Below are 13688 nucleotides of genomic sequence, written 5' to 3' on the forward strand. Positions count from 1 at the left end.
TCAAGCCGAAATTAAAAAATATATATATATATAGCTCTGGCCTTCGAGTGGAGGTGGCAGCGGCGCCGGGCTGGGTTAGTGCTGCAGGTGCCGACGCCGGCGGCTCCGTGGCCGTCCCCGCGCTGGCCGCGGGCTCAGAAGCCGTTGCCGCTGATGTTGATGGACTGCAGGTCGGCCACCTGCATGACGTTGATGCCGCTGCTGGCCAGGCGGGCGATGCCCTCGGGGCAGATGGCCTCCATGGCCACCATGTTGGTGGCGATGAGCGCCGAAGGTGTGGCGCCGCCGTTGCCCTCGGCCGAGGCCGCCGTGTCCATGGGGACGGCCGAGACGTTCATGGCCACGTTGGTGGCGCCTCCCTTCTTGTTCTGGTGGGTCTTGATGTGCTTGGAGAGGTGGTCGCTGCGCATGAAGCGTTTGGGGCACTCGGGGCAGGCGAATTTCTTCTCTCCTGGGGGACACGGAGAGGGGGGGTGAGGGATGGGGAGGCGGGGTTAGGGGAGAGGTTGGGATTTGGGAAGAGGTTGGGATTTGGGAAGAGGTTCCTGCCCTTGAGAGGGGTCAGGCCCTGGAGCGAAGACCATCAAGGCCGATGCTCCTATACACTGGAATTTTGGCAAAAGGTTGGGGTTTGGGGAAAGGCACCTCCCCAGGAGAAGACTCAGGCTCTGGAGAGGCTCTCAGCCCCAAGAGCTCCAGGCCGACGCTCCAGGATGTGGGAATTTCAGGCTGGGGGAACCCCTGAGGCTGCCCCGTGCAGCACCACGAGTTGGGGTAGACATCCCAAGGAATTCCCAGGGTTTCCTGGAGACAGGAGCCCCAGCCCTACCTGTGTGCGTGCGCTTGTGCCGCTGCAGCTCATCGGAGCGGGTGAAGCGCTTCCCGCACAGCACCCAGGTGCAGATGAAGGGCCTCTCCCCCGTGTGCCACCGCAGGTGTGCCCGCAGGTGCGAGGTTTTCCCGTACACCTTCCCGCAGCCTGGCACGTGGCAGATGTGCTGCTTTTTTTTCCCTGGATCCCCAGAGCTCCTGCAAGAAGGGAAAGGGTTAAACCCAAAGGAATTGGCCTGGGGGGGGGGGGCGGTGTGGATGGGATTGGCAGGTTTGGGGTGAGGTCCAGCCAGACCCAGAGCCAGGTCCTGCCCTTGGGTCACATCCAGACCCATGAGACACTCCAGGCATGGGGAATTGGGGCTGGAATGCTGGGAAAGGACCCGGGCGTGCCCAGGTGGCCACATGGATGTGGCACTTGGGGACATGGGCGGCCTTGCCAGAGCTGGGGGGAACAGCTGGACCTGCTGATCTGAGGGATCCTTTCCAACCCAAATAACTCCACAGAACGAGGCAGCCTCGGGGTGCCGGAGCCGTGGGGAGCAGCCTCACCTGCCCTCTCCCTCCTTGCAGTAGGGACACGTGCAGGCTTCCCTCCGTGTTTTCCGGCCCTGCTGGGGCTGGGGGTCGGGGCTGGTCTCCCCCTCCTCCACAGTCGCGCTCTCGTCGCCCAGCCCGTCCCCGCTGCCGCCGTGCAGCCCCAGCTGGGCCCCGTGCTCACCTGCAAGAGAACACGGCAGGTTAGGGCAGGTTCCTCACCTGCAAGGGAGGGTCTCCTCTGATGGATGGAGGTGGGAATCCCACCCCCACCCCTTTCCTGACATTCCCCATTTCCTGGGGCTTTTCCTAGTGCTGTTTCCAGCAGCTCCAGTGAGAATGAGGCAAAGGCCAGTGGGGGCTGCTGGTCACTCACTGCATCTTTGGAAGATGGACTTTTCAAAACTGGCATTCCCAAACCCCAGCCCACAATCCTTCTGGGAAACCCTGCTGAGTCCAGCACCTCGGCCAAGCAGGGAAATTTCCTTTACAGTCCCGATTTTCCATGTAGGAGCTCCAAGGTAAGAGCCGGGGGGGTTGGAGAAGGATAAATTTCAAATCCCCCATGAGGCACAAGCTGAGCGCTCCTGGAGGTGCCAGAAGGGAGTTTCACAACCCGGAGACGGCGCTGGGAATGAGCAGGAATTCCTGGCAGGAACAACTTCCCCGGTCCCTGGTGGCACTGGTGCCAGCAGGCGTCAGTGGTGCCCGGGCAAAGCTCCACGGAGGAGCCAGGACAGACAGGAGCCACCAGAACAGGTCCCTGGGGTCCAGGGAAGGACAAAAGCCACAAGGAAAGTGAAAAAAAATCTTCCCTAAAATCCAAGCTAAAGCTTCCCAGCACAGCCTGAGCCCGTTTGCCCGTGTCCGTCCTTGAGCTGGGAGAAGAGGCAGGAGCAGACTGGGAGGTCACACTAGGGACAGGGCAGGAGCAGCCAGAATGTCACTGGGGGCTGTCACCTCCGATAAACCTCAGCCATCCCGAGGACAGTCCCTTCATCCAGCCCTGCCCCTCACCCCCGGGAGCACAGGAATGCTGCCCCAGCCAGGCCTGCAGAAGGAAATTGTCCCCTCCAAAGGTGACACCATTTGAAGCCCAGCCCTCGGTGCCACACTCCTGAGCTCCCTTCGGAACTGAGGATTTCAGGAGCTCCCCAGTCCCTCCCTGCAGCTCCCGTGACGTGTCTGCAGTCACAGCCCTGCACGGAGGGAGCTGGGAGGGGTTTTTAAGCTTCCTAAGCCAGCGCTGACAGCTTTGTGCTTCAGCCACGGATTAGAGATTTCCACAGATGGGAAGAGCTGCTGGACAAAAACAACAAAACAAAACAAAACAAAGCTCTCTCCCCCCGTCACAAAAAAAACCCCAAACCAGGAGCAAACACAATTTCTCACCCCCAAAAATACACCGGGGACAGGGAGAATCCAGCCAGGATGCCTTTGAACGACTTCAATCCTCCAAGAGGCAAAAGCCTATGCAGCGTTTTTGGCCCTTCAGTGCAGGGGGAACAAACCCAAATCTGCTGCTGGAGATGAGCGGCCGCCTCTGAGCGAGGTATAAATCCAGAGCAGCAGGTCCTGGACCTGCAGAGATCATCCCACCCCAAGCAGCAGCTCTGGAATCTCTGGGATACCACAGGTTCAAGGGAAAAGTGGGCAGAGAGGATCATTCACGTTTATTATCCCTACTAATACATGTCCCTGTTAAGACTAAAGCTTCCCTGGAGGATCCACACTCAGGTCAGCAAAGCCCAGGAAAAAAATATTATTTATAGAACAAGAGGAGATTTAATCCTTGGAAAAATCCTTGGGAAGAAAGAGGGATTTTGGGAAGGCAGGAGAGGGGAGCTGTCCCTGGCCCTGCTCCACCAGCGACCTCTGAGACCCCCCCAGGAACAGGGCAGTTTCTGGTGTCCCACGAAAAAACCCCAAACCCTGGAATGTTGGCTTGGGATTTCTCTGCAGACAAGGTGCTCCTTGTGCAGGAAAAAGCTGGGGTTTGTTTGCTTCATTTAGCAAACTACCAGGAGGTGAGAAATGCCCGGTGGGGAGGAGAGACGAGCTCTCACACCCACCGGGCTGACCTCAGGCAGGGGAACAGACCCCGTGTTCATTTTTAGGGGAAGAGCTGGAAATAAAACCCAAAACCAACAAACCAGGGCTGATTGTGCAAACTCTGGCAGCTGTGCCTGGGCAGAGGAGCAGAGGGTGAGGGGGGAGAGCTGGCACCAGGCACAACGTGGCTACAAGGCATGAGGAAGTTTTCAGGTGAAAAGAAAGAAAAGCAAAACTTGGGGACGTGCAGCTCCAACCTCTCAGGATATGCTCCTGAAAATACCTCCAAAATCCACATTTTTTAGCTGCCAACTTGAGTTCTCCCCATTTCCTGCCTGTTTTTTGGGATCATTGCCCTGCCCAGAACAAACCCAGCTGCTCCAGACACACCAAAGAGCTGCACAAAGGGACAAAGTGGCTTTGGATTTGGTTTTTCCTCCACCTGATTCCCTCCCTGATTTGCAAAATGAGCTAATCTGCACCAGTAGCTCATCCATGCAAATGAGCCAAGCTCTGGCTCAGCAATTCCTCGGAGGTCGGGGTGGAGAGGGAACCAGGGGATGGGGCAGGCTGCAAGTCTGCAGCCCAGTGAGCAACTGGGCTTTAATTTGGACTCTGATGACTCCAGAAGCCACTCCTTGGGCAGCTCCTGTAATTGCTGGAGGTTTCTGTGCATCAGGATGAGCGACACTTCCTTTGGAGAGGGGATAAATCGGGATGGAGCCGATGGAATGAGTGAGGTGGGCTGTGAGAGCGCGGCAAGGAATCACCTCATCATCCACTCTGCCAGATCCCTGAATCCCCCAGGATTTGCCAAATGCCTCTGTCATGCTGCAGACTGACAGACAGAGCCCTTTTGCCCTTTAAATTCCTGAATTGTCACAAAACCAGCATGAAGCCCCCAGTCCTGGCTTGCCTTTGCTGGGGTGGAAGTGCCCAGTGCACCTCACCCTGCAGCACAGACAGGTCCCACCAAAGCACCCCAACACCCAGGCAGAAATCCCTACGTGAGGACTGTGGAAGGAAGAAAATGCCTGGATGAGACAGGGAAGGGCAGGTCCTGAGGTGGGGAACCCCAGCAGGCATCTCCCACCTCACCCGAACCTCTGTGCGCCTCTCGCTCACTGCAGTCAAGGGTGGATGCTTTCCTGAGCCACAAATCCCAAGTTTTTAATCCCAAGGAGGAACTGATGCCTGTATCAGTCCCAGGATATGACCCAGGCATCCTGGGATGGGTGGGAGGGGACGAGGAGCCGTCTGGACGCTGCCAGCCAGGCCAAGGTGGGAGCGGACGCTCTGGAGAGGAACCACAGGGAAACTCCTCCAGACCCGGCAGGCAGGACGTGTCTCCTGAGTGGGGTGATAAGGACGGGGCTCCAGCAGGGCTGGGGCTGGCCCAGATAAAAGGGAAAGACGGATCAGGGCCTGGCAGGCGGGTCTGGAGCCGGGACCTCTCCCGGGAGGAGTCACGGGGTGGGTGCCGCACACCCGACCCGTCCCGTCCGACCGGCGCGCCTGCCAACCTTTCCCAGCCCCGCTGAGCCTGGCCTGGAGCAGCAGCACCCAGAGGAAAAGCAGGAGGAACAGGGATGCCCCGTGGAGCCCACGACCCTCAGGGCATCTCCCACGGGGACTTTGTGTGGGGCACAACCTCACCCAGACAAAGCTGCGACAACACAAGCTCTGCTGGGACCGCTCCCCTTCTTCCCCAGCAATTCCTGGTGATTCGTGTCAGTCCCCAGAGAACGACACGGACCGAGGTCAGCCAGGAATCTAGAGGGGATGTAAAGTCCAGCCTGGCCGGGATTTAGAGCAGGAAGTTTCACAACTTGCTGTTTGGTGCCGTGATGTCACGGGGGCGGCGAGAAAAACAAGGGCTGCAGTCCCGGGTGGATCCTGCCGGGGCTGGGGCTCTGCTCCCGTTCCTGTCCTCCCTCCCTGACACGCTCCATGCCATGCCGATGCCTCATCCAGGCCCTGCTACAAAGCTCCCCTTAAAAACCAGCAAACCGGACACAATCGGGGCATTGTGCCGCTGGCCCGATGCTGGGAAAGGCCCTGGAAGGGCAAAGTGGGAGCAGAGAGCTGGGAGGGGTTTGCTGAACAAGGGTTCCAGCCAAGGGTTCCTGCACCCACCAGGGGTTTTTCCTTTCAGGACTGTCTTGATGTCCCATTGCTCGATTCCCCCACACCCTCCATCCAAAGAGCTGCAGGGAGCTTGTGCTGCCCAGAAAATCCCAATCTCACCCAACAGCTCCAGCCAGCCCTGGAATCAAACACCCCAAAACGAGGGATACCCCTTGAGTGTCCCCAAAATAAGGGGGTTTAATTCCACTGCTGACCTCTCTGATGGTCATGGGTTTACCCAGCACATTTCTGAGGCAGGTAGGGCTGGGACAAGGACACGGGGACAGAGCTACTGCAAGGACTCCGAGCTCAGAACAGTCCCTCTCCTCCTCCCTATGGCAAAAGAGGAAGAGAAACCCCGATGTCACAAAATGCCTGCCACCATCCCCCTCACACAGGATGACCCCTCCCCGTGGGCTGGGGTGACACTGAGGTGGTTCTCAGACCCCACTGAGGTGGCTCTCAAGACCCCACCTGAGCCCCAGACCCCGTCCCTCACCTCACAGGTGCCTGGTGCCCACCCTGGGAGGGTTTTGGGGCACTGCCAGATGAGTAAATCCCCCCTCCCTGGCTCTGGGGGTGCTCTCCCCGGGGGCAGAGCTGGCAGCACAGCCAGTTTGCCCAAATGCCACCCCTGGTGGTCACAGACTTGCCTCTGCCTCTGCTCCTTCCAGCCTGGCCAGGAAGGAAGAGCCTTCAAGCCACCCTGAACACAGACTGAGTCAGAGCTGCACAGAGAGCTGGGCTCTGCATCACATCCAGGAGCGCAAAAAAAAAAAAAAAAAAAAAAAATCTGAGTTTTAAAGACCTTTTCAGGTGTTGTTTTCTCCCTAAGGGAATTTTGCCCTGCCAAAAAACAGGAGAAAACCTCACTGGCAACAGAGCCAAGGGGCTGGGAGCCAAAGCCCCACATCCATGGGGTTCAGGAGGGGACACAGAATCCCCCAGGAGGCCAAGCTGAGCTCTGGAAGGGGCAGGACATGCAGTGCTGCCAGCCCAGGTGGCAGCTGGGGCCACCACACCCTTGTCTGGGCACCTCCTCCTTCCCCACCAGCCCGGAACACGGAGCAGGATCCAAAGAAAACCAGCAAGGGCTCATTTTCCATCTGCCTCCCCACAGCAGCAGAGGAGCTCTTCCTGCTCCACAAATCCCTCCCAACTCCTTGCCTGGAGCACAAGTTCCAGCACACGTAGAAATCGCTCAGGGATTTGGAAAGTGTTGGGAACAAACCCCTCCCTCAAATTCCCGTTGGAGACCTCGGATCCGAAGGGACGTGGGTCTGGGGGACGGCTCAGCAGCCCCTGGAGAGGGGCTGGTGGTGGCTGGGGGGACAAAGGGACCCACTGCCACATCTGAGGGACATGGCCAGAGAAAAACTCCTCCAGCCTGGAGCCAAACCCTGCACTGGATGGGTGCCAGGTGTTGTCCTGGCCACAGCTTTCCCCATTTCATCCCAGGAGCCTCCCGGACCATCCCATGGAGCTGGGGCTCCCCAAAAAACCGCTCTGAACCCTGCTCCGGCTTTTCTTTTCAAACATCCCCGTGTCACAGCGCCAGTGCCAGCATCACGTCCTCGGGGCTGGGGACAGGGCCAGGAGGCCCCAGCGCTGCTGCCGCCACCGCTGGCGCTGGCGGGGAACTCTTCAGCGCGGATCAAGGGCTGAGAGCGGCTGAGCTAAAAAAAAAAAGACAGGAGGAGGAGCAGAACGAGGAGGAGGAGGCTGCGTTGGATGGGTGGTCTCTAGAACGTTCCTCCCTGTTCCACCTCCGAGGGCAGAGCCAGGCACGAATACAGGAACTGGGGCTCGCCCATGCCTTTCTGCAGCGCCTTCAAAACAAGGGACGTGCTCGGGAGCACACGAGAGGAACGAGCCCGGCCCCGGCAGAGCCGGCCCAGGTGCGGGGACCCTGCACACCCCGCGGGGCACAGGGGCTGCGCAGGTCCCCCCGCTTGTGGAGCCCCGAGCGGGTCCCTGCGCTCCGGGAAATCCAAGGATCAGGCTAATCCCGAGGCTAGAGTGACTCGTGGCTTGCCTGCGAGCCAAGCTGCTGTAGCAACAGCCCAAAATAATGCTGCAAAACAAGGCCGGGGGAGCAGCCGCCGCCTCTCGCGAGAGGGAAGCACGGGCTGGATTGAGCAACATTTTCTGCTGCCTCTCAACTGTGACTAAATCCAGCATCAGCCCTTTTTAGCCAGAGCCAGAACACACACAAGCACATACACACACAAAAAAAAAACCAAAAAACCCCCAGAAAACAAAACAAAAAAAAAAAAAAGGAAAGCAGTGGAAAAGCAAGCGGAGAACGTTCCCAGAAGCAATCCCTTCCACGGCGGAAGCTGAGCAGGCTCCAGTTCAGTTCCCACATACACGTATCCTGCTTTTCCCAGGCTAAGATGGATCCCTGGGGATCTGAGCAGGGTGCTCCATGCCCACGGGAGCGTCTGGGCCACACTGCCCCGCACCAGCACCCACTGAATGAGCCCTTTGGTCCGCCCCGGGAGGAAACTGCCCGCGGCTCCGTGACTGGGCTTGTTTTCATGGGGTTTTCACTTAATCCCTGTGTTTAAGGCTGCGACTCTTTACAGGCTCAGCCAAGGAGCCAAACTGGACTCGGGTCCTCACCCCAGCCCCGACCCGAGGCGGCCACCAGGGCAGGACAGTTGCACAAAACCAGGCGTCCCTCTTCTTTAGCATGTTGCCCCCACAGCCACCTCCTCCCTTTCCTTCCAACACTTCAACTCCCCGAAAAAAGACCTTCAGCGTCTTCTGGTGATCAACACACTCGGTCTCCAGGGCCAGCACAAGCCCCACCCCAGCCGCCAACACCATTTGACACCAACCACGCCCAGCCCAACCCCGCAGGATCCCGCGTTCCTCCCTCCCTGCCGCGCCCCCGGCACTCACCGGGTGCGTTGGCGATGGCCAGGGGCAGCCCCTGCAGCTGGTGCACCTGGATCCCGGACGCTCCCAAGGCACTGAGGTTAATAGTCTGGAGGCCCGGCACGGAGGAGAGCTGGGCGGCGTTGACGGTGACGGTGCCGCTGGGCAGGGAGGCGATGGGGGTCAGCGTGGTGCTGGTGCTGCCTGTCTGGCCCAGCGACACCCCCTGCATGGGGGCCAGCGTGATTGTCTGCGCCTGGGGGTTCTGCACCTGCAGGTTCTGCAGCTGGATGGTCTGCCAGCTCACCTGCCCGTTGGGACCCACCGTGGGCGTGCGGATGATGATGGGGCCCGAGTTGGGCACGGCTTGGAGCTGCAGGTTCTGCAGGGTGTCTTGGGAGATGGCTTGAGTGGCAAAGGTCTGGCCAGACAGAGGGGTGGTCTGCAGGGCTTGGATTGTCTGCCCTCCTTGGACCAGCTGCGGCTGGATCAGGATCTGCTGCTGCTGCTGGGACTGCTGACTCTGATCCCCCTCCTTCTGCTGCCCCGGCTGCAGGGCCACCCCGGACACTGGGCTCTGCAGAGAGTCCGAGCTGGGCACGCTGCTGGCCCTCTGTGGTGTCTGCGCCTGCACGTTGGTGCCCACCGTGGCACTGGTAGAGAAATTCATGACGCCCACGTTACTGGTGGTGGTGGTGGTGGAGTAGCTGTTGGCGTTGGTGAAGAAGGCGCCCGAACTGGCCTGGGATGTGGCCGTGCTGCCCGAGCTGCTGGCAGCCCCCGAGGTGGCCGGCTGGGAGCTGCTGTCTGGCGAGCCCGAGCTGCTCAGGGTGCCCGTCTGGGACGTGGGGGCCAGGCTGGCAGCCACGCTGTTGACCGGCAGCAGGGTGATGTTGCCATTCAGGGCCACGGGCACATTGGCCACATACTGGGTCTGCCCAGAGAGGCTGTTGTTGGCCAGCCCCACGCCCTGGATGGGCACGGCCTGCTGCAGCAGGTTGGGCATGGCGATGAGGTTGCTGCCGCCCGCACGGCTCGTGATGATCTGCTGGTTGGAGCCGGGGATGATCTGCAGCTGCCCCGAGGCATCCTGCTGTACGTTCACCTGCGCTGGGGTGGTGGCAAACTGCAGCTGCTGCCCGTCGATGGTCTGGAACTGGGGGATAACCTGGTACTGAATGTTGGGGATGACGCCCGGCAGGCCCGTGAGCACCTGCTGGTTCTGCAGGCCGGACGCCGAGGTGACCACGTAGGGCCCGGTGCTGACCGGGCGACTCTTGGAGGCGTCACCACCATTGCTGCCGTTGCTGCCCGGCTCCTTGGAGCCCGTGGGGGTGCTGGAGCCCGCCGAGATGATCTGCCAGCCGTTGGCTGACTGGGTGAGCTGGGCGGCGGCCGCGTTCAGGTCCAGCTCGCCGCTCCCGCCCTGCTGGCCCTGGGAGCTGTTGGAGTTCTCATTGGGAGACTCGATGCGGCTGCAGGTGGCTGCCAGCAGAGCCAGCGGGGATGGCTGAGACTCCTAGGGACGAGAGGAGGAGTTCAGGGAATGGGAGGTGGCCCGACGGGCAGGCCAGGAGTGGGAAAAAAAAAAAAACCCGAGGAAACAAAAAAAAAAAAACCCCCAAACAAAACAAAAAACAAGAAAACAAAAAAACCCCCAAAAAACTTAAATAGAGAAAACAGGGAGGAGCATATTTGGAAAAGATAAACACTCCTTCCTGAACAAACCCACCCACAGCCGGAAAAATACAACTGCCAGGCACAGGGCTGTCAGGCCAGGACAACCTGAACCACGGGGAAAGCCTTTTGGGACAGAGGAAAGGGGAGGGAGCCTGCCTGGGAAAGCCAAGAGAGGAGAGGGCTCCTCCACTCCAAAGCCGGGGAATCCCCCTCAGGCACAACAATCCCACAAAGGAGGGTCACGGGGTCATTCCTGGGCTCCCCGAGCCGGAGGAGGGCCAGCGGGGGCTGTGGTGTCACTGGGAGCAGGGGGACTGTGTGTTTCCGAGACCCAGCGACAAAGGGAAACCACGGGCACCGCTTGGCAGCGCTCAGCCTTCTCTTCCTGCCTGCGCTGAAATGCTCGCCTGGGCCCAGCAAACAGCTTGGCCTGGCCCTGGACTTTGCCACGAGTTCCCTGGGGCCAGCGGGGCTGGGCGGGGGCCGATCCTCCCCCCACTCACCTGGGCCTCCCCGCCGCCGGCGCTGCTCGTGCTGCTGGCATCGCCTTCGCCCTTGTCGGGCTTCACAGCCGACATCTCCTCGGTGCTCTCTTGGTCTGCGCAGGAGGGAAGCAACAGCCCTGGTTAGGGACATTTTGGAGCAGGGCAGCAGCACGAGGCTGCGGAGGGCCAGGCAGAGCCCAGAGGGGACACGGCGGGCTGGCTCTGGGGGGACCGTGAGCTCCTGGCGTAGCCGGAAAGGGGCTGCGAAGAGCCGGGAGCTGCCAAAGGGGAGCTGGCAGCAGGTCAGGGGGGGAGGACCCGGCCCCGCTCCAGGGCCCAGCTCCTCCCCACCCGCCCGGGACACTCCCTGGCCCCCGCCGAGGTCCTCCCCGGGCCTCCCCCTGGCCTTGCCCGCCGACCGGGGCACACACCTCCCGCCCCAGCCCTGCGGATCCACCCCGGGATTCCCCCGCAGGGGTCCGGCCCGCGGGATCCCCGCCCGAGGCTGCCCCACCCGCGACCCCTCCAGCGCGGGGTCCCGGCTCCCACCGGAACCTTCCTCTCCCGGCGGTCGGGAGCCTCCTCATCTTCCGCCGGCCACGGGGCTGCGCCTCCCGGTGCTGCCCACAAGCCCAGCACCCCTCACCGGGGTCTGCACTGGGCAGGGGACGCTGAACGCCCCTCGGCCGCTCACCCCTTCCCACGGCCTTCCCGCACGGCCCCCCCCGCGCTCAGCTCCCGCATCCGCCCCCGCAGGGCGCCTTGCCCGGGAACGGGGGGAAAGCCCCCCGGTCCCTGCGCTCGCAGCCGCCCACCCCCACGGCCTCCCCCGCCATCTCCGCGTCGGATCCCCCGGGATCTCGCCCCCAGCCCCGATTCCCGGGGCGTCCCCATCACTCCCCGCCGCCCCCTCCTCCGCTCCAGCCCTGCCCGGCGCGGCCGCCGGTCCCTCCCCCGAGGCCTTCCCCCCTCCCCCGGGTCCCTCCCCCGGCAGGTCCCCCCGGCGCGGCGCGGCGAGGCCCGGCCCGGCGGGGCCCGGCCCGGCGGGGCGGGGCCGCCTCTGGCCCCTCCGAGCGGGCGGGCGCCGCCGCCTCTGCGTGTGCCCCGGGCCCCGCGCGGCGCTCGGCGCCGGCCCCGTCCTTACCGCTCATGGTGCCGGGGCCGGGCCGGGCGCGCGGGGCGGGGCGGGGGCGCGGGCGGGCGAGCGGCCGAACCCGCCGGTGCCGCCGAGGGGCTGCCGAGGGAGGGGCCGCGCTCCGCGGCCGCAGCCCCGCGCCCCGCCCCCGCCGCCCCCGCAGCCAATGGGAACCCCGCGGGCAGCGGAGCGACGGGCGGCGCGGCCAATGGAAAGCGAAGGCGGTGCGGCGCGGGGGGGGCGGAGGGCGGGCGGGCCCGGCCCCCGCCGCCCCGCCCCGTGGGGGAGGGGGAGCGCTGCGGGGCGGTGGCCAATGGGGGCGCGGGGGGGAGGGGGCGGGCGGCAGCACAGCCAATCAGCGCCCGCGCGGGTTCGCAGGGAGACCCCGTATGGGCGCGGCCGCGGCGGCGCGGGTCGCGGCGTGACGAACGTGCGGCGCGGCCAATGGGGTGCGGAAGGCGGGGCGCGGACGTACCTGGCAGCGCGAAGCACCAACCGGAGGCGCGGGCCGCGCCGCGGGGAGGGAGAGGCGCGCATATTGACGGGAGAGCTGACTAATCCGAGCGCGGAGGCGGCGGCCTCGGCGCGGTTCGGAGCGAATCAGCGCGCCCGTCGGTCTCAAACGGACCAATGGACGTCGCGGGGAGGCGGGACCAGCGGCTGGGCTGCGCCCTTGGGGGGGACGGCGCGGCGAATGGCGGAGCCGGCGCCATGTTGGGTCGGCCTCCCTCAGACCGGCCGGTCTTCCCTGGGCACTGCCAAGGCTCCCCCCAGCCTCGGTATCGCGGGTTACGTGCGGCTTTTCCCTTCCTGAGTCCCTGTTCCTTGCCATGGGCCTGCTCGGCCGTGTCGCGACAGCCATCACGGCGCTGCGACACGTCCTCACTGGCCCGCGGCGCTGTTGTGAACACCCCCAGAGCCGTGTAAAGACATTGCCCAGCCCTGTCCCGACACAGAGTTCGGCTCAGCGGGGAGCGCGGGGCGCCCTTGCCCTGGGAACGTGGCTTGGGGGGGTTCGAGGCCACAATCCTTTAATTTATAGAAAAATGAGCGGTTTGATGGCGGGCGGGAGGGGATTTCGGCCAGCGACACTGCGGGGAGGGGACAGCAAGGGACGCGGAATGGCTTCGGTTCCGCTTTCCAGCATCAAAACCGCCGCCCTCCCCACCCCCGCGTCCGTCCGTGACCTTCCCATTTCCCGGTGTTTTCGGCCCAATTCCCGCCCTGCGGCCCGGGAAGGCCCTGCGGCCTCGCCCCCGCACCCGAAGGTGCTTCGGGACAGCCTGTCCCTGCCCCGTCCCCGGCCTGGCCTTGTCCTGCTGCTCCCAGACCATGGGGGTCGCTCGGGGGTCCCCTCATGACCTGCAGTCGTGGCACCTGGGGGAGAAAGGGCCCGGCAGGCCCTGCCCCGGTGGCAGCGGGGGACACCGGCCCTGTCCCCATCCTGTCACGGGGGGCTGGGCATGGGCTGGGGGTCGAGGCAGGACCCGTCCCCATTCGACGCCCCCCTTTTTTAAACCCCTCACCCCGTTATTCCCAGTGGAATCCTTGTCCCAGTGACCCCCCTCCAGTAACTCCCACCATTAGGGCCCTGAAAATTACCCCCCCAATTACCCATCAGCAGCCCATGGCTCCCAAAGCTCCCATCGGGGCTCCCCCAATTAACACCCCCAATTAACCCTTCACTGTCCCCCACGGGGACGTGTCCCCAGTGTCCCCAGGCGCCCCCCGGTGGTCGCGGCCGGGCGGTGCCGCCCCTGGGCCCGAGGCTTTGCTGCCGCCTGGCGGGGGCGCCACAGCGGGACCCGGGAACCGGAACTGTCACCGGGACTGTCATCCGGCAGTGTCACCGACCCTGTCCTGTCCCCCAAGAATGGCTCTAGCAGCGTCCCCAACCCTGTTCTGCTCCCAAACAATGTCCCCGAAGTTGCCCTGTCCTGTCCCAAATAGTGCACCCC

General features: G+C 63.1%; 1 protein-coding gene across 4 annotated transcripts; it reads right to left on the minus strand.

Annotated features, from left to right (window-relative positions):
- On the minus strand, positions 1–11772 carry SP1 (Sp1 transcription factor). 4 transcript variants are annotated; one of them, XM_062511145.1, is made up of 6 exons: positions 11740–11772; positions 10614–10708; positions 8455–9949; positions 1384–1552; positions 830–1029; positions 1–451 (listed from the first exon to the last, which is right to left on the minus strand). In XM_062511145.1, exons 1-6 carry the CDS (start codon positions 11744–11746, stop codon positions 135–137), a joined length of 2283 nt encoding a protein of 760 aa, XP_062367129.1. In that variant the 5' UTR covers positions 11747–11772; the 3' UTR covers positions 1–134. The 4 variants fall into 4 exon arrangements, with proteins under 4 accessions (XP_062367129.1, XP_062367128.1, XP_062367131.1 ...); XM_062511144.1 differs by lacking the exon at positions 11740–11772 and adding an exon at positions 11110–11380; XM_062511147.1 differs by lacking the exon at positions 11740–11772 and adding an exon at positions 11151–11378.
- Between the last annotated feature and the right edge of the window lie 1916 nt (positions 11773–13688).

The sequence above is a fragment of the Cinclus cinclus genome, chromosome 30 (assembly GCF_963662255.1).
Source record: "Cinclus cinclus chromosome 30, bCinCin1.1, whole genome shotgun sequence".
Lineage (NCBI taxonomy): Eukaryota > Metazoa > Chordata > Aves > Passeriformes > Cinclidae > Cinclus > Cinclus cinclus.

Bases quoted from the DNA above. Each gene is read 5' to 3' on its own strand.
- SP1 (XM_062511144.1), bottom strand. From the start codon at position 11,182: ATGAGGAGGCTCCCGACCGCCGGGAGAGGAAGGTTCCGGTGGGAGCCG. The intron at 1,553-8,454 runs GTGAGTGCCGGG...GTTCTCTTGCAG, and splicing joins GGCCATCGCCAACGCACCCG to GTGAGCACGGGGCCCAGCTG. The intron at 452-829 runs GTAGGGCTGGGG...CGTGTCCCCCAG, and splicing joins GCACAAGCGCACGCACACAG to GAGAGAAGAAATTCGCCTGC.